This window comes from Clinocottus analis, unplaced genomic scaffold (genome assembly GCF_023055335.1).
Source record: "Clinocottus analis isolate CAN_PGR_092001 unplaced genomic scaffold, fCliAna1.0.p SCAF_2, whole genome shotgun sequence".
NCBI lineage: Eukaryota > Metazoa > Chordata > Actinopteri > Perciformes > Cottidae > Clinocottus > Clinocottus analis.
In genome coordinates, this window is record NW_027175931.1 from 16590456 (window position 1) to 16608723 (window position 18268).

The 18268-nt window shown below is 42.2% G+C and overlaps 3 protein-coding genes and 5 non-coding genes across 8 annotated transcripts; all 8 read left to right on the forward strand.

The window, feature by feature from the left end:
• Nucleotides 1–1313: 1313 nt before the first annotated feature.
• On the forward strand, nt 1314–8325 carry rps3 (ribosomal protein S3). Its single transcript, XM_068585737.1, has 7 exons — nt 1314–1404; nt 2344–2474; nt 3103–3196; nt 4541–4635; nt 5580–5767; nt 7514–7716; nt 8253–8325. Exons 1-6 carry the CDS (start codon nt 1375–1377, stop codon nt 7711–7713), a joined length of 738 nt encoding a protein of 245 aa, XP_068441838.1. The 5' UTR covers nt 1314–1374; the 3' UTR covers nt 7714–7716; nt 8253–8325.
• Nucleotides 2631–2776, forward strand: LOC137791210 (small nucleolar RNA SNORD15). Its single transcript, XR_011078004.1, has one exon. It is a non-coding gene; the product is annotated as a small nucleolar RNA SNORD15 (small nucleolar RNA).
• Nucleotides 3537–3683, forward strand: LOC137791214 (small nucleolar RNA SNORD15). Its single transcript, XR_011078008.1, has one exon. It is a non-coding gene; the product is annotated as a small nucleolar RNA SNORD15 (small nucleolar RNA).
• LOC137791213 (small nucleolar RNA SNORD15) lies at nt 5324–5469 on the forward strand. The gene has a single exon (XR_011078007.1). It is a non-coding gene; the product is annotated as a small nucleolar RNA SNORD15 (small nucleolar RNA).
• LOC137791212 (small nucleolar RNA SNORD15) lies at nt 6989–7134 on the forward strand. The gene has a single exon (XR_011078006.1). It is a non-coding gene; the product is annotated as a small nucleolar RNA SNORD15 (small nucleolar RNA).
• On the forward strand, nt 7860–8006 carry LOC137791211 (small nucleolar RNA SNORD15). The gene has a single exon (XR_011078005.1). It is a non-coding gene; the product is annotated as a small nucleolar RNA SNORD15 (small nucleolar RNA).
• A 618-nt stretch (nt 8326–8943) lies between the features above and the next one.
• On the forward strand, nt 8944–11819 carry kctd14 (potassium channel tetramerization domain containing 14). Its single transcript, XM_068585557.1, has 4 exons — nt 8944–9036; nt 10450–10677; nt 10778–10912; nt 11347–11819. Exons 1-4 carry the CDS (start codon nt 8983–8985, stop codon nt 11656–11658), a joined length of 729 nt encoding a protein of 242 aa, XP_068441658.1. The 5' UTR covers nt 8944–8982; the 3' UTR covers nt 11659–11819.
• A 2980-nt stretch (nt 11820–14799) lies between these two features.
• LOC137790153 (uncharacterized) lies at nt 14800–17501 on the forward strand. The gene is made up of 3 exons (XM_068584134.1): nt 14800–14857; nt 15903–16371; nt 16749–17501. The coding sequence occupies exons 1-3, from the start codon at nt 14800–14802 to the stop codon at nt 17059–17061; spliced, it is 840 nt and encodes a 279-aa protein (XP_068440235.1). The 3' UTR covers nt 17062–17501.
• Nucleotides 17502–18268: the final 767 nt, after the last annotated feature.

Below are 18268 nucleotides of genomic sequence, written 5' to 3' on the forward strand. Positions count from 1 at the left end.
ACACATATGGCAGCTTTTCCACAGTTAATTGAAAAAGACCAGACCTTCAGAAGATACTGGACCTAATCTTGCTGAGCTGGCTGCTAACTTCAGAGGAGTCAGCTCTTTTTTTCAATGGGGATGTGCAGGCTGTCTGACCTGTGAGATTAGTACAGGACAAAGAGTTTTAATGTTTTATGCACATCGTTATTATCTCAGTCTCTTTGAAATGTATTTGTATTAGGCCCCAAACTCTCTCATGACAAATGTGATCAGATACAAAGATCAAAATTACTTTAAGGAAGTTATTTTTGTGTTGATTTAGGCAATCCATGTAGACAAAAGCAGGAGTGTTTCTGAGCACCAAAGGCCTAAAAATACAGGGGTTAAAATGATTTGCTTAAACTGATGTTTCCAATGTGTAAATGAGACAGGAAGAGAAGGGATATGCAACCAAGTTCCCCAGCAGACTCTCACTCGGAACACTTTGATGGTTTGATTCAACGTTTTTACCATATTTATTTTTATTTTATTTGGGGCCCTTGACAAGTCTGCACAGAGGAATATGTTTGAGGCAGAAAGTTGAGAGGAAATTTGACAACCAAACAACAGTTGCAGCATTTTTGTTCACACCACTCAACACATAAGATGTTCATTCAGGGCCAGCTAATAGACAGTAGGGTCAGTGTTAGCCAATTTTTTTGTTCCTGCATATTTCCCCACACATCATTGATTTATGTTCTTAAAGATAGACTTATAACTTGAATACTAACATGACAACCTTTACATATTATGCTTAAATTATCCAAAGTTCATGGTGATAATTTGGCTCCAATTGCTTCATTAAAAAAAAAGTATTTAAAACTAGCAACGTGTATGTCATCAGCATAGATGTTATTCACATTATCTCGAGCATGACCACCCCTAAAGCCCAAAAATAATCACCATCAGCTACTGGGATGAATTGTGGCTCACATAGGTATATGTCACATTAATGTATTGTTCATTACTTACTAGTTTGATGTAAATTTTATTTATTTTAATGAAAGTTGTCCTAATAGGCCATCTCTTCCTAATATCACTACTCCACCTGCACTCATGAAGATAGCAGACACTCCTTCATGCATTCAAAGCAGCACGAACAATAATTATTCACTACAAATAATATAATACAAATATATAATAAAAGCAATATGTTTATCTTTCTTTGACTTTAAACGGTTGTAAAAATGTAGTTTTCTGGGCTAGCATAAATAAATCAAGGCGTGCGTCGTTAAATAAAACTACAAGTCCCAGCGGCTGCCGAAGCATGACATCACCGGAAGTTAGTCATTTTGGTATAAGTGCATTTCCGTATCCTTTGAGGGTCCTTTCCTGTCTACGGCCTTTCGGAAGATGGCGGTGCAAATCTCCAAGAAGAGGAAGGTTAGCGCGGTTTTATCCCCGTTTTACTAGCACAGACAGTCCTTTTACATGAAAATGGCTTCACACCCTTTAGGATACAACAGTTTCGTGTTCGTCCTGCTGTCAGTCGAGCTCGTAAACGTCTGGTCCGCATAGGATTAATGCAGATGGTGCCGGCGCCGCGTCCTCATTTAGCTCGCTAGCATGGCTCTCCCCGCCGCGGCCGGTACGAGTTTCAACTCGCGTCCCGCAGACACGCGCCGCGTACGAGTTTGAAACCCTCTTGAGTTGTGTTAAACATTTTAACCAGACTTTCAACCACTCTGACAAATCTCTGCACAGGTCCACTTGCACGGAATTTGTTAAAAACGTGAAGTGGCTAACGAGAGATAGCTTTATAGCATCCAAATGAACTGAGATAGATACATAGTATAACTATACCCTCGATAAACCGCATCAAGTTTGGATAACAATACGTAATGCTTGCAGGTGGGCACATGTGATATACGCGTTTTATGGCTGAGAAGGACGGTGAACATTATTGAATGGCTGTAAACTACAGACGGCAGCATGTTTGTTTAAAGTACTGGAGTTGCACTTCAAAACATGCCATGTGGTTCTTATAGTTATTTTAAATAAACATGTATAATTTAAAAACTAGACTGCTGAAAACTCAACGCATTTTATGGTCCGCTAACAGTAATACTCGCTGTGCCCGTATATTTATAGTAATCTAATACAATAAATAAGGAATTTATGGTCAATGGAGTTTGACTTTACAGCGCTCACTGGATCTAACTAGAAACTTTCACTAGAAGTGACACTGGTGTCTGAGGTCCGTTTATTAAGAGGGATGAATCTCGCACCGTTGTATTTCCTCGTCTGAGGACAGACATTCACTGCATCGTCCCATGTTTCTCCTTCAGGGTGATGAGTCAGTTTTATGTCCTCTCTCCTCAGTTCGTCGCAGACGGTATCTTCAAGGCTGAACTGAACGAGTTCCTGACTCGCGAGCTTGCCGAGGATGGCTACTCCGGTGTGGAGGTGCGTGTGACCCCAACCAGGACTGAGATCATTATCCTGGCCACAAGGTGAGTGTCCACCCTTTTCATTTTCATCATGCAGGGATATTTTTTTGGGTTGCAATAAATACAGACGTGTACTTCAAAATTGTGAGCATGCCATTTGACACTAATAAGCAGAGTTCACATCAGAAAGTGGCGCCTATGGTACGGAGCAGTGTAGCCCTTCAGTGATGATACGATGACGAGTCGGAACAGGGCTCTGGTTCTGCGGTTTCTGCTTCAGATTCACGTTTTGTGGTTCTGCTCCAGTTCCGCAGAGTACAGAGTCCTTTTTAGTTGAAGACATTTGAGGCATTTGTCTGAGAAGGGCACCACACACACACACAATGTAGATGTGTTCAATTTAACCAAACAGGAAAACTGTACTTGTGTAAGTATTGTTTTTTTATTACCACAGAGGCAAAGTGGTGGTTGTATTCTGTAAAAACATAAAAATAAAATGGATTAAGGTTTTTGTTGAAATGCATTTTGGTTGAGTTTCTATTATAGCATATAATGCAACCAAACCCAAGAGCATGGCTTGGTTGTAATATTTAGCGCCAAACAAAATGTTTCTTTTGATGCTGTGACGTCTAGCTTTCCCAACCCCCCCTCGAGTTTCTTTGTCATCCTCAGTGTGTTTACCTTTCTTCAGGACCCAGAATGTTCTGGGAGAAAAGGGCCGACGGATCAGAGAGCTGACCGCTGTGGTCCAGAAGAGATTTGGTTTCCCTGAGGGCAGCGTCGAAGTAAGGATTCCACAACAAATGATACAAAAGCAAATGAACACTAAAATCCATGAATGCAGAAGAGTGGTAATGCCACTATTTTAGATCAGTTTATTGGGGTTTCACATATTTATTGGTAATTGCTTGCTTCTAAATTGAAGCAGAGCACAGAACTGTTATATCGAAACATTTCTTTTGCTCATCCAGCTAACACTTAAGACCAAAGCTGATGGCTGAACAACGCAACTCTTGTCTACGTGTAATAGTTTGTTACTGTCGTAAAATATTATGCCGCCTACAGTTTAATTTGAGAAGAAAAAGTAATGTCGACGCAAAGGCGTAACAATCTCATATGGCCTCCCTTCAGTGATGATACGATGACGAGGCGGAAATGGGACTCCGGTTCTGTAGGTTTCTGGTCCAGGTCCACGTTCTGTGGTTCTGCTCCAGTTCCTCAGATCAGGGAGTCTCTTCACATGAAGACACTTGAGGCATTTGTCTGAGAAGGGTCAAAGCTTCAGGAGTGTAATGTATTTCTACCAAACGATCTTTTAAGTGGGGGTGCAACTAACGATTTAGTTAAGGATTTGTTTAAACGTCAGAACTTGTTCTCTACACTCAGACACACTCAGACACACACACTGAGACGCACACACTCACAGACATGTACACTCACAGAGATGCACACTCACAAACACACACACTCACAGACGTACACACTCAGAGAACAAGAGATGATATTCCAGAAGTAACACTCAATGTACCAACGGATAACTTACGGACTGCACTTTACCTAAACAAAGGTTGTTCATTAGACATGGAACTAAAAATCCCAACAACACTTCCTCTGCATGAAGCCTGCATCAACCCTTCCTCTGCATGGGACTGTTGAACGCAAGTCTGCGTTCGACTAGCTAGCGAGCTAACAGCAACGGTTAGCCTAGCTGTGAAGTTATTGTACATGCAGCGCGACTATGCAGTGACATACGAGAAGGTACAGCGAGCTGCAGAAGCTCCTGGACCTTCAGTCCGCTCCACTGTTCAATACTCAAACATCTCGGCGACTCTGAGCGGCGTAATAATCACGCAACACAACAAATTGATAATGAAATTCGTTGCCAACTTCTTTTATCGATTCGTTGTTGCAGCCCTACATTTAAGGACTAATATCCCTACAGCATCAGCAATAGTTATTTTATGTGCATGTTAAGTCTAGAAAAAATTGCAAATTCATGTATCTGCGTTAAATCCTTGTTATAAAAACTCCACTGGTACTCACTAATGGACTATTTTAGGGAACTTCAGTGTTACATTGCCAGCACTCCAGATGTTTGACCGTTGACACTTTCTGTGCCCCTCTGTTAGCTGTATGCCGAGAAGGTTGCCACTCGTGGTCTCTGTGCCATCGCTCAGGCAGAGTCTCTGCGCTACAAACTGTTGGGAGGCCTGGCTGTGCGTAGGTAAGCGTTGCAGTTCAAAAACTGGAAGCATTTACTGACACTTGCATGACCTAATCAACATGTACCATCTACTCTTCCTTTATCCATCAAGCTGTTCATCTTTAAGATGTGTAGCTTTTTCACAAGAAAAAAAATCAGCACTTTAAATGTGTTATGACAAACATTAGCTAACTAAATGTTATAATAAAAATCAATTTGCGGCAAAATAAATAAATGCAACTGACCAAACACGAATCGTAAGAGAGAAAAATAGACCTGCACATCAAAGACTGCAAGTGACATATGTCTGCATAGATGATCTAATAAGTTCACAACAAAGTAGTGTTCATGTGGGCATCGTGGGAAGAAAGAAACAGTGTTTATAGGCCTGTTTGAATCATTGATTTTTAAGGGGATTTTGCCAGTAGTGAAAAAAGCAAATTCACAGAAACACTGGGAGCCTTGATCCATCAATGTAGACACGGTCAAGTTCAATATACATGTATAGTGGGCTATTTGTGATTTTAAACGGTTGTCTATGCAGATTATTATTATAATTCAGTTAATGCAACAGAAATAGATTTGACCCTTAAACTGTATGAATCTTTTAGACGTGTTGATCAACTTCTAACAGAACAGATGCCGTTCCACTTAATCTATCTGTCAGGGTGCTGGAAGGGTAACGTTGGTTTAGAGTCTGGTTTTGCCCCTTCAGTGATGATACGATGACGAGTCGGAACAGGGCTCTGGTTCTGGGGTTTCTGCTTCAGATCCACGTTCTGTGGTTCTGCTCCAGTTCCTCAGAGCACAGAGTCCTTTTTAGTTGAAGACATTTGAGGCATTTGTCTGAGGAGGGTTGAGAAACTTAGATTGAGGGAACCTTACTATAATTAAGTATAGATAATTTATACCCTAAACTAGTGCTGTCAATATCTACAGCGACCTCACTGAACTCCTCTTTTCAGGGCATGCTATGGTGTTCTGAGGTTCATCATGGAGAGCGGGGCTAAGGGCTGCGAGGTCGTTGTGTCCGGCAAGCTGAGGGGTCAGAGGGCCAAGTCCATGAAGTTTGTGGACGGCCTGATGATCCACAGCGGCGACCCCGTCAACTACTACGTCGACACAGCCGTCCGCCACGTCCTGCTCAGGCAGGGTGAGTAGACGCAGCAGCCCGAAGGAAATGGCCATTTACTTTGACATTTTGATGCCTGTGCCATCGATTCCTTCCTCCTGAAACCAAATACATATACGGGTGCTGGTCATAGAATTAGAATGTCATCAAAAAGTTGATTTCTTTCACTAATTCCATTCAAAAAGTCAAACTTTTCTATTTTATTCATTTATTACACACAAACTGATGTATTTCAAATGTTTATTTCTTTTAATTTTGATGATTATAACTGACAACTAAGGAAAATCCCAAATTCAGTATTTCAGAAAATTAGAATATTGTGAAAAGGTTGAATATTGAAGAAATCTCCTGCCACAGTAATCAGCTGATTAACTCAAAACATCTGCAAATGCCACAAATGGTCTCTCAGTCTAGTTCTGTTGGCTACACCATCATTGGGAAGACGGCTGACTTGACGGCTGTCCAGAAGACGACCATTGACACCTTGCACAAAGAGGGCGAGACACGACGGGTCATTTGAAAAGAGGCTGGCTGTTCACAGAGCTCTGTGTCCAAGCACATCAATAGAGAGGCCAAGGAAAAGATGTGGTAGAAAATAGTGTAGAAGCAAGAGGGATAAACGCACTCTGGAGAGGATTGTGAAGAAAAAACGATTCAAAAATGTGATAGAGATCCAGAAAGAGTGGACTGCAGCTGGAGTCAGTGCTTCGAGAAGCACTACGCTCAGACGTATGCAAGACATGAGTTTCAGCTGTCATTCCTCGTGTCAAGCACTTGAAAAACAGACAGCGTCAGAAGCGTCTCATCTGGACTCAAGACAAACATGACTGGACTGCTGCTGAGTGGTCCAAAGTTATGATCTGATGAAAGTAAATTCTGCATTTCCTTTGGAGATCAGGGTCCCAGAGTCTGGGGGAAGAGAGAAGAGACACATGATCCACGCTGCTTGAGGTCCAGTGTGAAGTTTCCACAGTCAGTAATGTTTTGGGTGCCATGTCATCTGTTGGTGTTGGTGCACTGTGTTTTCTGAGGTCTAAGGTCAACGCAGCCGTACACCAGGAAGTTTAAGACCACTTCATGCTTCTGCTGCTGACCAACTTTACGGAGATGCAGATTTTATTTTATTTTTGAATGGAATTAGTAAAATAAATCAACTTTTTGATGATATTCTAATTATATGACCAGCACCTGTATATACTTAGAAGTGTGTATTTTTGTTACGTCTCTACTTCCGAGTTGCCCCTTCAGTGATGATACGATGACGAGTCGGAACAGGGCTCTGGTTCTGGGGTTTCTGCTGCAGATCCACGTTCTGTGGTTCTGCTCCAGTTCCTCAGAGCACAGAGTCCTTTTTAGTTGAAGACATTTGAGGCATTTGTCTGAGAAGGGTTGAGCCGCTACAGTTAGTTCCCTGCTGAATGTAACATAGTGGAAAGTGACTATAATTAACTACAAGTATAGATGAGGCTAATTTATACCCAAACTAGTGCAGGCAGCATCTGCAGCAACCTCATAGCCTTGGTTTGTGTTGAAGCACAAACCCCCGCTAGCCAGGGTCGACGTGTCCTTGAGCAAGACACTTAACCCTAAAGTTGCTCCCGTAGCTGTGACTACGATGTATGAAAGTTATAGTCCTGATGTGGCACTTTGCATTGTAGCTCCTCATCAGTGTTTGAATGATTCCTATGTGAAGCGTCTTTGAGTATTCAGAAAAGCGCTGTATAAATTCAAACAACTATGTTTATTGATGAGCTTTGTGGTCATCAGGTGTGCTGGGAATCAAGGTCAAAATCATGCTGCCCTGGGACCCCAGTGGTAAGATTGGCCCCAAGAAGCCCCTACCCGATCACGTCAGCATCGTGGAGCCCAAGGAGGAGCAGCTGCCCACCACGCCCACGTCTGAGCAGAAGGGGGCCAAGCCCGAGGCGCCCGTCATGCCCCAGGGAACTCCTGTCCCCACCGCATAAGAGGTAACATGAAAACAATAACTGCAGAACTGGTGTTTTGTGTGACTTGTTCTCCTCCACATTTGTTCTGTCAAAGACACGGTCGTCTCCAGGTGTGACTGAAGTATGTCAGAACAAAATGGACAACTTGTAGTCTGGTTTTGCCCCTTCAGTGATGATACGATGACGAGTCGGAACAGGGCTCTGGTTCTGGGGGTTTCTGCTGCAGATCCACGTTCTGTGGTTCTGCTCCAGTTCCTCAGAGTACAGAGTCCTTTTTAGTTGAAGACATTTGAGGCATTTGTCTGAGAAGGGTTGAGGCAGCACATGATCTGACTCTTCATCTGGGTTGGTCAACAACATGGACACAAAGACAATAGCAAGATGGATCTTAAATAAATGGACTAAAATACAAATATTAGATTCTACACATGCTACAGATTGTTTTACATTTTTTAATATACTGATGTTTTTGTGTGCATTGTTTCCCATTTGGTTTTGTCATAAAGAAATAACTCATGTTGGTTATAAATTCTGATTGTGTTTTTAATCTCTTACAGGGTTTCAAGTGTGCCACCAGATGGAAGCAAGACCCTCTATTTGTGTACAAAACAATAAATTCTGATAAATACACTTTCCATGTTGTGGTCACTTTCTTAGTGTTAACATGGTCTTGAAAAGTTGGAGAATTGCAAAGTTGGTTGGCTTGACTCAAATGTTTAATTCACTGCATAAAAAGTAGATTTTTACATAGTCATATATCTTACTCAGCAGGACAGCACTCGACAGTAGTTTTTGGTAAAAGTTGACCAATAAGATTTGACTCTGTGGCCTTCAAGCTTTTTGTGTGCAGAACATGGCTATTGTGTTAGTCCTTCACACTGAAGTACCTTTTTATATTCTGGTCAAACTTATGTTTCTTGAAGTAGTTTAGTGCCTTTTTACATTGGTACGCTTCCATTCCACCAGGATGACGTCCTTTAAGTATCTGTAGGTCATCGGACATGATAGTAGTCAGAACGGTTCAAACTAAAATACAGCGTTTGGCCTTCAGAGTCCACTCAGTTTAGTCAGTGTGTGTTTGTTGCGTTCCCATTGTCCAGTTGGTGTGATGAAGCCAACGTGGTTCAGAAGTAGGCCGTGAAGACGGTCAATGAGATTTCTGCTGAGTGACTCATCGTCTCGGCACTAAAGCGTCAGGTCCGGGTTAGGCCCCGCCCCCTGCCTCCTACCTGTCGAGTCGTTCAAAAAGAATCGGCTCCCAGCTCGCTACCTCGTGCACGTGTCAAGATGAGTCTGCCGGATTACAAATCATCTGAAAAGCAGTCGTTGCCCGCCGATCCAGTAAGAAAACCCTCACTGTTATAAATATGGCGGCGTGGCTGTTTGGTGGCGCGGTGAGAGCTGAACACCTGTCAGACCGAACAGGTGCGAGCGCGCGCGGGTTGGACGCCACTGGATTTAGGACTCATAAGAGCCAGTATGCGCTGCTGATACTTTGCTTTTTGGCCATATTCACGGATGAAAACAGTCATTTCCGGCAGTTTTAACGGCGTCCGGTTTCTCAGGAATTTAGGAGGAAACTCGGGATTTATTGAACCGAGCCGGAAGCCAGAGAGTCTCGCGCTGCACGATTAATAACACCTGAATAGTTTCACAGAGGGAACTTTCCGTCCACTTCAAGTATTTGACCGTCTAATAAAACATGTACATATTCTTCTGAAGGGTTGTAGAGTACAAATAAAATAGAAATTAATCTTAAAGTTTCACTCGAGTGAATAAATGTACTTTTCACCTCTGTAGAAACAACTGGTTCAAAAGATCAGCTGAGCTTTTGATGTTTCGAATAACTTTTGTCAAGCTTTGCTTTTGAATGAAGTTGTTTTGTTATTTGTGATGTACTTGTATATTTAATTTCATCAAATAGATGTAAGACTCATATTTCCTGGAATCACAACAGGACGGTTTTACTGTATTATTGTGTTATTATTATTATCTCTCCAGAGGCCTCAAACTTCAGTGATGGAGATATTCCCGATTACTTGATAGTTTACGTGCGACTTTTTCTATCATTCAGCTTTCATGATGAATTTATGGATTCCCCAATTTAAAAAAAATATATACAACTGTGTTCCACACCATATGAACAGAGAGAGCTCTGCTCAGGTGTTCTCAGGTGTTCTTTTGGACTTGTCCTGGTGAATGTAAAGTTGCTGTGTGTTTCAGAAACAGACGGACAGCAGAGGCATGTTCTCTCTTATCGACCTGCTGACGCCCTCACTAGAAAGAGGTGTGTGTGTGTGTGTGTGTGTGTGTGTGTGTGTGTGTGTGTGTGTGTGTGTGTTATTTAGCTTGTGAGTACTGATATAAAGGCGTTTTCCGTGGGCATTTAGTCACCCGTGACAAGTCAAAGTATTATGTTGAACCCAGAGCTGTTCCTCTCAGACTGACACAAAATAAAGACATGTAAGCAAGTTCAAACTCCATTTCTGTAATTATAATACACATATATACTTTACTGCAGCTTCTCTCAAATAATACACATATTAAAAAAGCACAGTTGTGGACTCCTTCCTGAGAGACTGCAGAGTTTTGTCCATCTCCCTTTGACCTTGATCTTTATGCTAGTTGTGAGGTCTAGAGTAAGATCCTCCAGCAGGACACAACAAACTGTGACGGCGGTGAGCCAGCTTCTCACTAACCTCTCTCTCTCTCTCTCTCTCTCTCTCTCTCTCTCTCTCTCTCTCTCTCTCTCAGCACTCTCCAGTGGTGCAGTTGAATGTTGGGGGCCAGCTGTTCAGCACCTCTCTGAGCACGCTCAGGAAGCATCCCGACTCCAAGCTGGCCGAGCTGCTCAGCAGACGGACCATCAAGCCGCGCGGCGACATGCAGCATCACATCTTCATCGACCGCGACGGCTCGCACTTCGGGGCCGTCCTGGAGTTCCTGAGGTCGGAGCGGCTGCCCGCGGGGAACATGCAGGAGGTCTGAGAGCCGGTTGTTCATTTAGGAGTCACAAAGAGACTGTTGCTTCTGAAACAGACATGAGATACTGTACGCATGTGTTTCTGATATGAACGTGCAGGTTCACAGGGAGGCGGTGTACTACAACATCCAACCGCTCATCAAGCGCCTGGAGGAAAGTCCTCAGCTGTTCGGAGAGCTGGTGGGCAGGCAGCAGTTCCTCTCTAGAGTCCCGCACTACAAAGAAAACATCGAGGTCCACCACACACACACACACACACACACACACACACACACACACACACACACACACACACACACACACACACACACACACACACAGACACACACTTAAGTCACTTTTCAGGATGAGCGGATAGGAAAAGATGGTTCCTGTAAACCAGGAAGCAACCTGAGCTCCATCAGCAACCTCTCCTCTGTTTGCTGCTGACACGAGGACGGATTGTGGCTTTGATGTGACATATGCACAAACATATCTGAGATTGTTACCTCAGGTTTCTCTACAGAACCACAGGTTTCTCTACAGAACCTCAGCGTTCAGAACATCACTGAAGGGTTCCCGTGTATCTTGGGTTTGTCGGCCATCATCAGAATATTTTACCTCCTGTAGTCTTTGGAAACAAATGAGCAGGTTTATGTTGTCTAGCCATGATGTCACTCGTCTCCCAGGTGCTGATTCGTATCGCCAGAGCAGAGGCCGTCGCCGCGCGCCACTCCACCATCTTGATCTGCGTGTTGCGGACGGAGGAGGACCTGGGTTTCTATGACAACGCCATCGGCAGCCTGGAGGCGGACAAGGAGTCGGTGGTGACGTTCGGACCCTGGAAAGCCGCCCTGTCCGCCGAGGACCTGCTTGACTGCGTGAAGATGGACATCGAGCGTCAGGGCTACAGGGTGAGCGTCCGGCCTCACGTGGCGGAGAAGAGCTTCCTGTCCAGGAGCTACAACTATTTCCACAAACTCACCTTCACCTGGTGGTGAGAGGGCTTCGCTCCTCAGAGGAGCTGTAAAAACCCTTCTGACAAAAGAACATTACACCATTTGGAAAGTTTCTGAGAGCTTTTCCTAAATAGTTCAAAACCGTTGATGCACCTTTTGTGGAAAGAGTGTTGATTTAGAGAAGATTCAGTAAAGTGTGTATATATAATGAATCTGTCTTATATGCTTCGCCTAATTTAAGGTGCTTATAATAATTATGGATATTGTTTCATATCCTGTACAATGTCAGTAAAATCTGCAACTGAATTTGAATAAAGAATAACTACTTCACTTTACAAAACAGATTCTGTTCACTCCCGAGGTTTGAAGGAGGTTGTTTAGTTGAGTCCCTCGACCGACGACGGGGGATGGACATTAACACAAACAGCAGGACAACAGCAGGACAAAACATGAAGAAATACTGCTTTTTGTGCATTGGAGAAGTATTGAAATTACTTTAGGACGTAAAACTACAGAGCAACATGTGCGTAAAGTATTAGCTATGGTCAGTTTTATTCTCTTATAATTCATGTGTTTATGTCAGCTGTCCTACAATATCGTAGTGGGAGTACTTCATACACTTTTGGTAGTTTAATCTTTAGAAAAAAGATATGTTTTGTGCTTGAAATCTGCATCACTAAGAGTTACTCGTGTCTAGTTTCCCCTAAATGATTCTGGGCGAGTCATTTTGGTGTAAAAGAAACCTGACGGTGTGTGTGCTGCGCCAGAGGAAACGCTGCACGGTGTTAGGCAATCTGCGGCTCAGATCATAAAAAACGTAAAGGTGGATTAAGCTGAACGCCCATGTCAGCAGCAAGTGGTGCTGACGCTTTAGGATGGACCACAGCGTCTCTACCAGACCGCACAGCGTCATGTCAGACCACTTCCTGTGTGGTAAACAACAGTAAACAGTGAGTGCAGACAAGGTGCTGGAGCAGAGAGGACATCAATTGTCCTCCTGTCGGCTGTTGGGACGAGATGAACCTGTGAGAACGTGCCCCACTGGGCTTCAACTGAAATCTTTAATGTGTCAACATCAGCTGTTCATATGCAGTATCTTGTGTTTCCATCCACTTGATATGATAGAATAATATATAGAGATAGATAGATAATTACTGTATTGATCCCCAAAGGGAAATTCAAGGTCCAAGGATATTTGACCTTGTGTGGTTCCATATATACCTCTAATGCTTCACACTCCGAGGGTCTAACTAAGGAATCACTGGTTTTTGATTTAGTGTAAATGTGAGAAAACTGGATGTTGCAGGATTTTCTTTGGACTCCACCACTGAAACATCTCACGGAAGGTTTTGATCCCAAGGAGATGAATCCTCCTCGCATCTGTGCTGAGCTGAAGAGCACAGAGCTCACAGAAATGAGCATGGACGTGCAGCAAAGTTTAACCACAATGTGATGCAGTCGCACTTCCTCTTAAATATCAAACAGGAGAACTAGGTGGGGAAAAGTTTCACGCTGTTGCATTTCACACCTTTATCACACGAAAAAGAAAAGTCCCACCCGTTTATGTCATTGTCAGTAACAATAACACTGTTGTGTGTTTTGTCTGTTCTTAGTGCTCACAAAGATGTTTCAGTGGAGTCACACAACGCTGTGTTCAGTTCCCCAACGTCTGTTTCTGAACCAGCACTTTGTCACAGCAGCAAACAACACATCGCAGGGAATAACGGGTTGAATGAAATGTCAACAATATGCATTTCATATGGAAGTGTCTTTTTATTTGATGGTATTTGTTCTGATTCGTGGCAGCAGGTTTACGAGCTTTTTAAGTGCATTTAATGATGATGTTCTGCTACCTTTATGCTTTTTTATGATATGATGTTGAAAGCTCTGGAGAAAGCTGCTCGGTGGCGCTCAGATTATTTTGTTCAAACTCCTTTAAAGAAAAGAATCAACTTTGTATGGGACTATGGTTTCAAAGGGGCGGAAAGTTTCCGGTAAATTTCCGGAAACTTTCCACGAGAATTTTGGCTCGGGAATTTTGAAAAAAAAAAAATGTGCCTACGTTTTTTTGCAAAAGCATATAACAGGGAACTTAAATGTCGTTGAGAACAAGACTAAGTACACCAAGATCAGCTGGACCCTGAATGCAGCTGGTTGGGAACATCGTCTGCCAGAAACATAAACGTAAACATAAAACGTTCTGTTGTTTTTGAACGTTTTTGTCATCAGTGTTGCGTCTGAACGTTTCAGCCCGATGCCTGGAGAGTGTGAGAGCGCCGAGTTGCGTAGAGGCCAAGAGCGGGACAGCAGACAGAGAGAGATTTCAATTATAGCTGCAACATATTGAAAAAAATAACTGAACTAGTTCATTTTTTGGAGCTGTGAACTTAGTTCAATTATTTTAATTATGAACTATGAACTGAACTAGTTCATGTAAGTCCAGGAAGAAAGCATTTAGACCTGAAAGGATTCAGGAAAAAACACTAAAGAAAGAAATTTGTGTTGGGGGGTGGTGATCATACGGAATACACCTTTTTTTATTCAACGTTCATGTTTTCGTTGTTTGATGAAAGAATAAAGTTCGACTCACAAAATGTCAAAAAGGTCAAAAATTTGATTTTTAAAAGTTGTATTATCAATGTTTGCGCGCATGTCTGCTTATGACAAGGTAAATACAGTTAAATTACCTCAACATTTTCAGTTTATTTCTGTTAATTCCCGTTAATTCCCGTATATTCCCGTTTATTCCCGTTAATTCCCGTGGAAAGTTTCCAACTTTGAATATTCCCGGAATTTTGCAACCCTATATGGGACAAATTAGGAAGGGGGAAAAGTATATTTTTGAAGGAAAAGAACCTTTTGAACTAGATCTTCTTTTGGAAGGAAAAACAAAATCATGACAGTGCACCAAATAACCTATCTCTCATGGCTGATAACAATATAACACACATTTGTAATACTTTAGAAACAAAAAAAGTAATAAAATATATAGCGTAAACCATAAATACAATATGAAAGTGTCCCTCACAACAGTAGAGATGATGGCAGATGTGTGTGTCCTGTTTTGTGTCACACAGGAAATAGAAACAAAGCTACTGTCGAGAGTTAAGAGCAGCAAAGAGACAAGCAGAGCGTCTCCTGAAGTGGAAGAGCAGCAGCAGCTGTGGAGGTGAAACCTCTGACATGAAGTCCAGAGAGAAGCTGGCGAGAGTCCTCCTGCTCTTCAGTCTGCTTCTAACAGGTTTGTTTTTATTTTTATGGGTTTAGGGTGGAAGAAGTACTTCACTTTGTAAAAGTACAACGATAGCGATGTAAAGATACTCTCTTGTGAGTGTATGTCCAGAAGTGTAGCCTGATAAAGACAAAGTAAAGGTCACTATGATCCTCGAAAGGGTGAGACAATTTATTTGATTAAAGGGAACGAAGAAAAAAACAAGATGAAATAGAAGTTTTCTTTTGGGATAAGTTTATATATTGGATAATGTGACCAGGTGAAGCTGCTAACTAATGAAATATGTCACAGGAGGCAGCAAGTGGTGTTTTTTTGTGATTGGAGGGGACAAGCCAAACATGTTGGAAACCACCTTCATCTTTCACAATGCATCGTATTTCATCATCTTTTTCTTATTGTCTTCATCTGAAAAGTACATCTAGCTGTTAAATAAATATGGAATTGATATTTCCAACTGAAATTTCAGTAGAAGGAGCAGCATGACATGTACCTCAAAATTGTATTGAAGTAAAGTTGCCTACATGTAGTTTTATCCACAGAGGGAGTGGTTTGGTCCACGTGTCTGCTCCTGAGGTTTGGTCACAGTGTTTGGTTCTTTCAGTTAAAGACCATTCAGTTTAATTTATTTCTTTGTTTTAATGTATTCATAAGCTGTAAATCATCCAATTAGTGAATACATCCAGCCCCAAATAGCTAACATATGAACATGAATAAGACTCCTTAAACAAAAAGACAGAAGTATTTCATTTGAGTCCAGCTGTTTACTTGTGACATTTTGTTTTTAGTTCCTGTCTTTTTCTGCATCAAATCAAGAATTAAGTTTGACCTCTTCATGCCTCTCAACATTCTTGAATAAAACTGTCTGCCAACTAAAGTCCCTTTTTAAATGAACCGCTTGCAAGAGACATGCACCACGTGACATCGGCCATCTTCTTTTCAACCCTCCAGGCCTCTGCTTTTGAAAGCCATCCTCAAATGTTGTGGATTCATATGAATTAGAAACATAAGAATGAGTTGTCCCTGTCACATCCTTCTGGTGGCTGTGTGTCCACAGTGAGGTGCAGTAAGGATGCAGTGCTGTTGTACAGCAGGATCGGAGGAGTCGCCTTCCTGCCGTGCATCAGCACAGTCACCCTCAACTGCTCCTCCATCACCTGGACCTTCTACCAAGGCGGCCTGGTGCGGTACACCGAGGAGGTCAGCGAGGGCCGGCTGAGGGCGGACTCGGAGAAGTCCGGCCGCTTGGCCATCGCGCCCAACTGCTCCCTCGCCCTGCGCGACCTCGTCGTGGACGACGCCGGGTCCTACGTCTGCATGGAGCGCGGGCGGTCCATCACCGCCGTGTACCTCTCTCTCCTCGCCGTCACGTCGCCCTCCAGCGTCACCGAGCTGCAGCCCGGAGGACGCCTCGCCCTGAGCTGCGTCCTCTTCACCTACTACGACGCTCTGCTCTGCGGGCGGCGCGCCGCAAAGTTCAGCCTCCAGTGGGCGGCGGAGGACGGCGCCGTGCTGAACGACACCGGGTCTGTTGTCTGACACCGCCGCCTTGAGAGTTTTAGACTGAGAGACAGCATGCAGCAAGGTTGTTCGGAAAAGTGGTAGTGAAATGAATAATACAAAAATAATAATAGTTTGATAATACAAATTGTTACAGTAGTTGAAAATTTGATGCAAATAAAAATCTAATTTTGACTTAAAAGGTCACAACATTTTTTTTTTCTGAGAGGTGGATTAATCTACATTTGGTGTTTTACTGAGTATTTCTGGCAGCAGGCCGATGTATGTGGGGTTGAGTCACCATCAACTAGGACCTGTGCACGTGTTCATGAAGGAACATGTCTCCCAGTGCAACACTGTGGCTCATTCACATGTTTTTAAATAGTTTCTCCCCTCCACACAGGCACAAGCTGATCTCCGGCACCAGTTGCAACATCACCATGGTCACAGAACTCAAGAGGGAAGACAACAACAGGAAGTGGAGGTGTCAGATGAGCGGCCGGGAGAACCGCAGGACGGTGTTTCTGGACTTCACTTCTCACTTTGTGTTGCAAAGTCCTTCCACTGCCCGGAATCCTCCTTTGTCCTCCATAGGTGGTCCAGTCCAGCTGCCCATCAGCCGCATCGCGCTCTGTGTGGCTCTGCCGGTCCTGGTGCTCATAGCGGGATTCTTCTCCAGGAGAGGGGCCCGTAGGGGGGCCGTATGTGGGCAATAACAAAGCTATTACGTGTCGTCTACAGTTAGGCCTTTATACATGAAGCTAAGCTAACAAAACAGGCTAATGCATGGGTCTTAGTGTAGGAATAAGCTGGATTTCTTTAAAGGTGCAAGTTGTGTTTTCACATTATTTTCAGTCGCAAAAGAAATTGTTTTGCAAACAAAAACCTAAAATAACTTGAATATTTTATGGCAGCAAGATGTTGGTCATACCATTATAAGGCAAGTAAAACAGTATGCCTTTGACAAAGCTTTTAAAACTTTTCAAATGTCTATTCTGTATGGTGTTTATTTAAGGAATTACACAGAAACTGGAGAAGTCTGAACAGAGCAGATAATAAAAGAGAAATGTTGAGATTTAGAAGACATCTTGTGTATAGAGGTAAACAGAATACAGTAATTCCTCATGACAGCTGTACCTGGTGGCAACTCAACTTTGTAAATATTCCTCAACTGTGAGCACAATTGACAATAGTTGGATTTGTTGATTGACGGAAAATCAATCAGCCACAGTGTTTATTATTGTTTAATTGTTGATTTATTATTGTTTTTTAAAACACAAATAAAGCTGGTCGCAGCTTCTTCAACATGAGAATTTGATAGTTGTTTCTGTTTTGCATCTTTGTGAAGTGATTCACTTTGTGTTATGGACAGTTTGACAGACAAGACAAAAAGTCACAGGGAATCATTTGTTGGACATTTTTCACAATTACTACATAATCGGTTTATTTGGAAAATAATGATCAGTTTCATAAACAAGGAAACCAACTATTGATTTATTAAAAGCTCCAACTTAAATTAAAAAAAAATATTTGACTCAATACTTTTAAATAATACTAAAATTCAGTTTATGCTAAATTTAACGGTTATATTATTTTTTGTTTAATACTTTATTTTTTGAAAGGTTATATTATTGCTGTAATTGTAAATACAGCAATAATATACCCGTTAAAATTAAGCAATGTAATTGTTCCTAATTACAGAAATACTGGCTTCAAATAAATGAAGAATAAAGCGATTTTAATGTATTGAACATTTTATTTGATATCCTGCAATAACTAAGAAACATAAATGTATCTATATATATCTATATATCTATCTATATCTATATATATCTATATATCTATCTATATAGATATATATCTATATATATCTAAATATATATATAGATATATATTCGTATTCGTATTCGTATTCATGGTCAT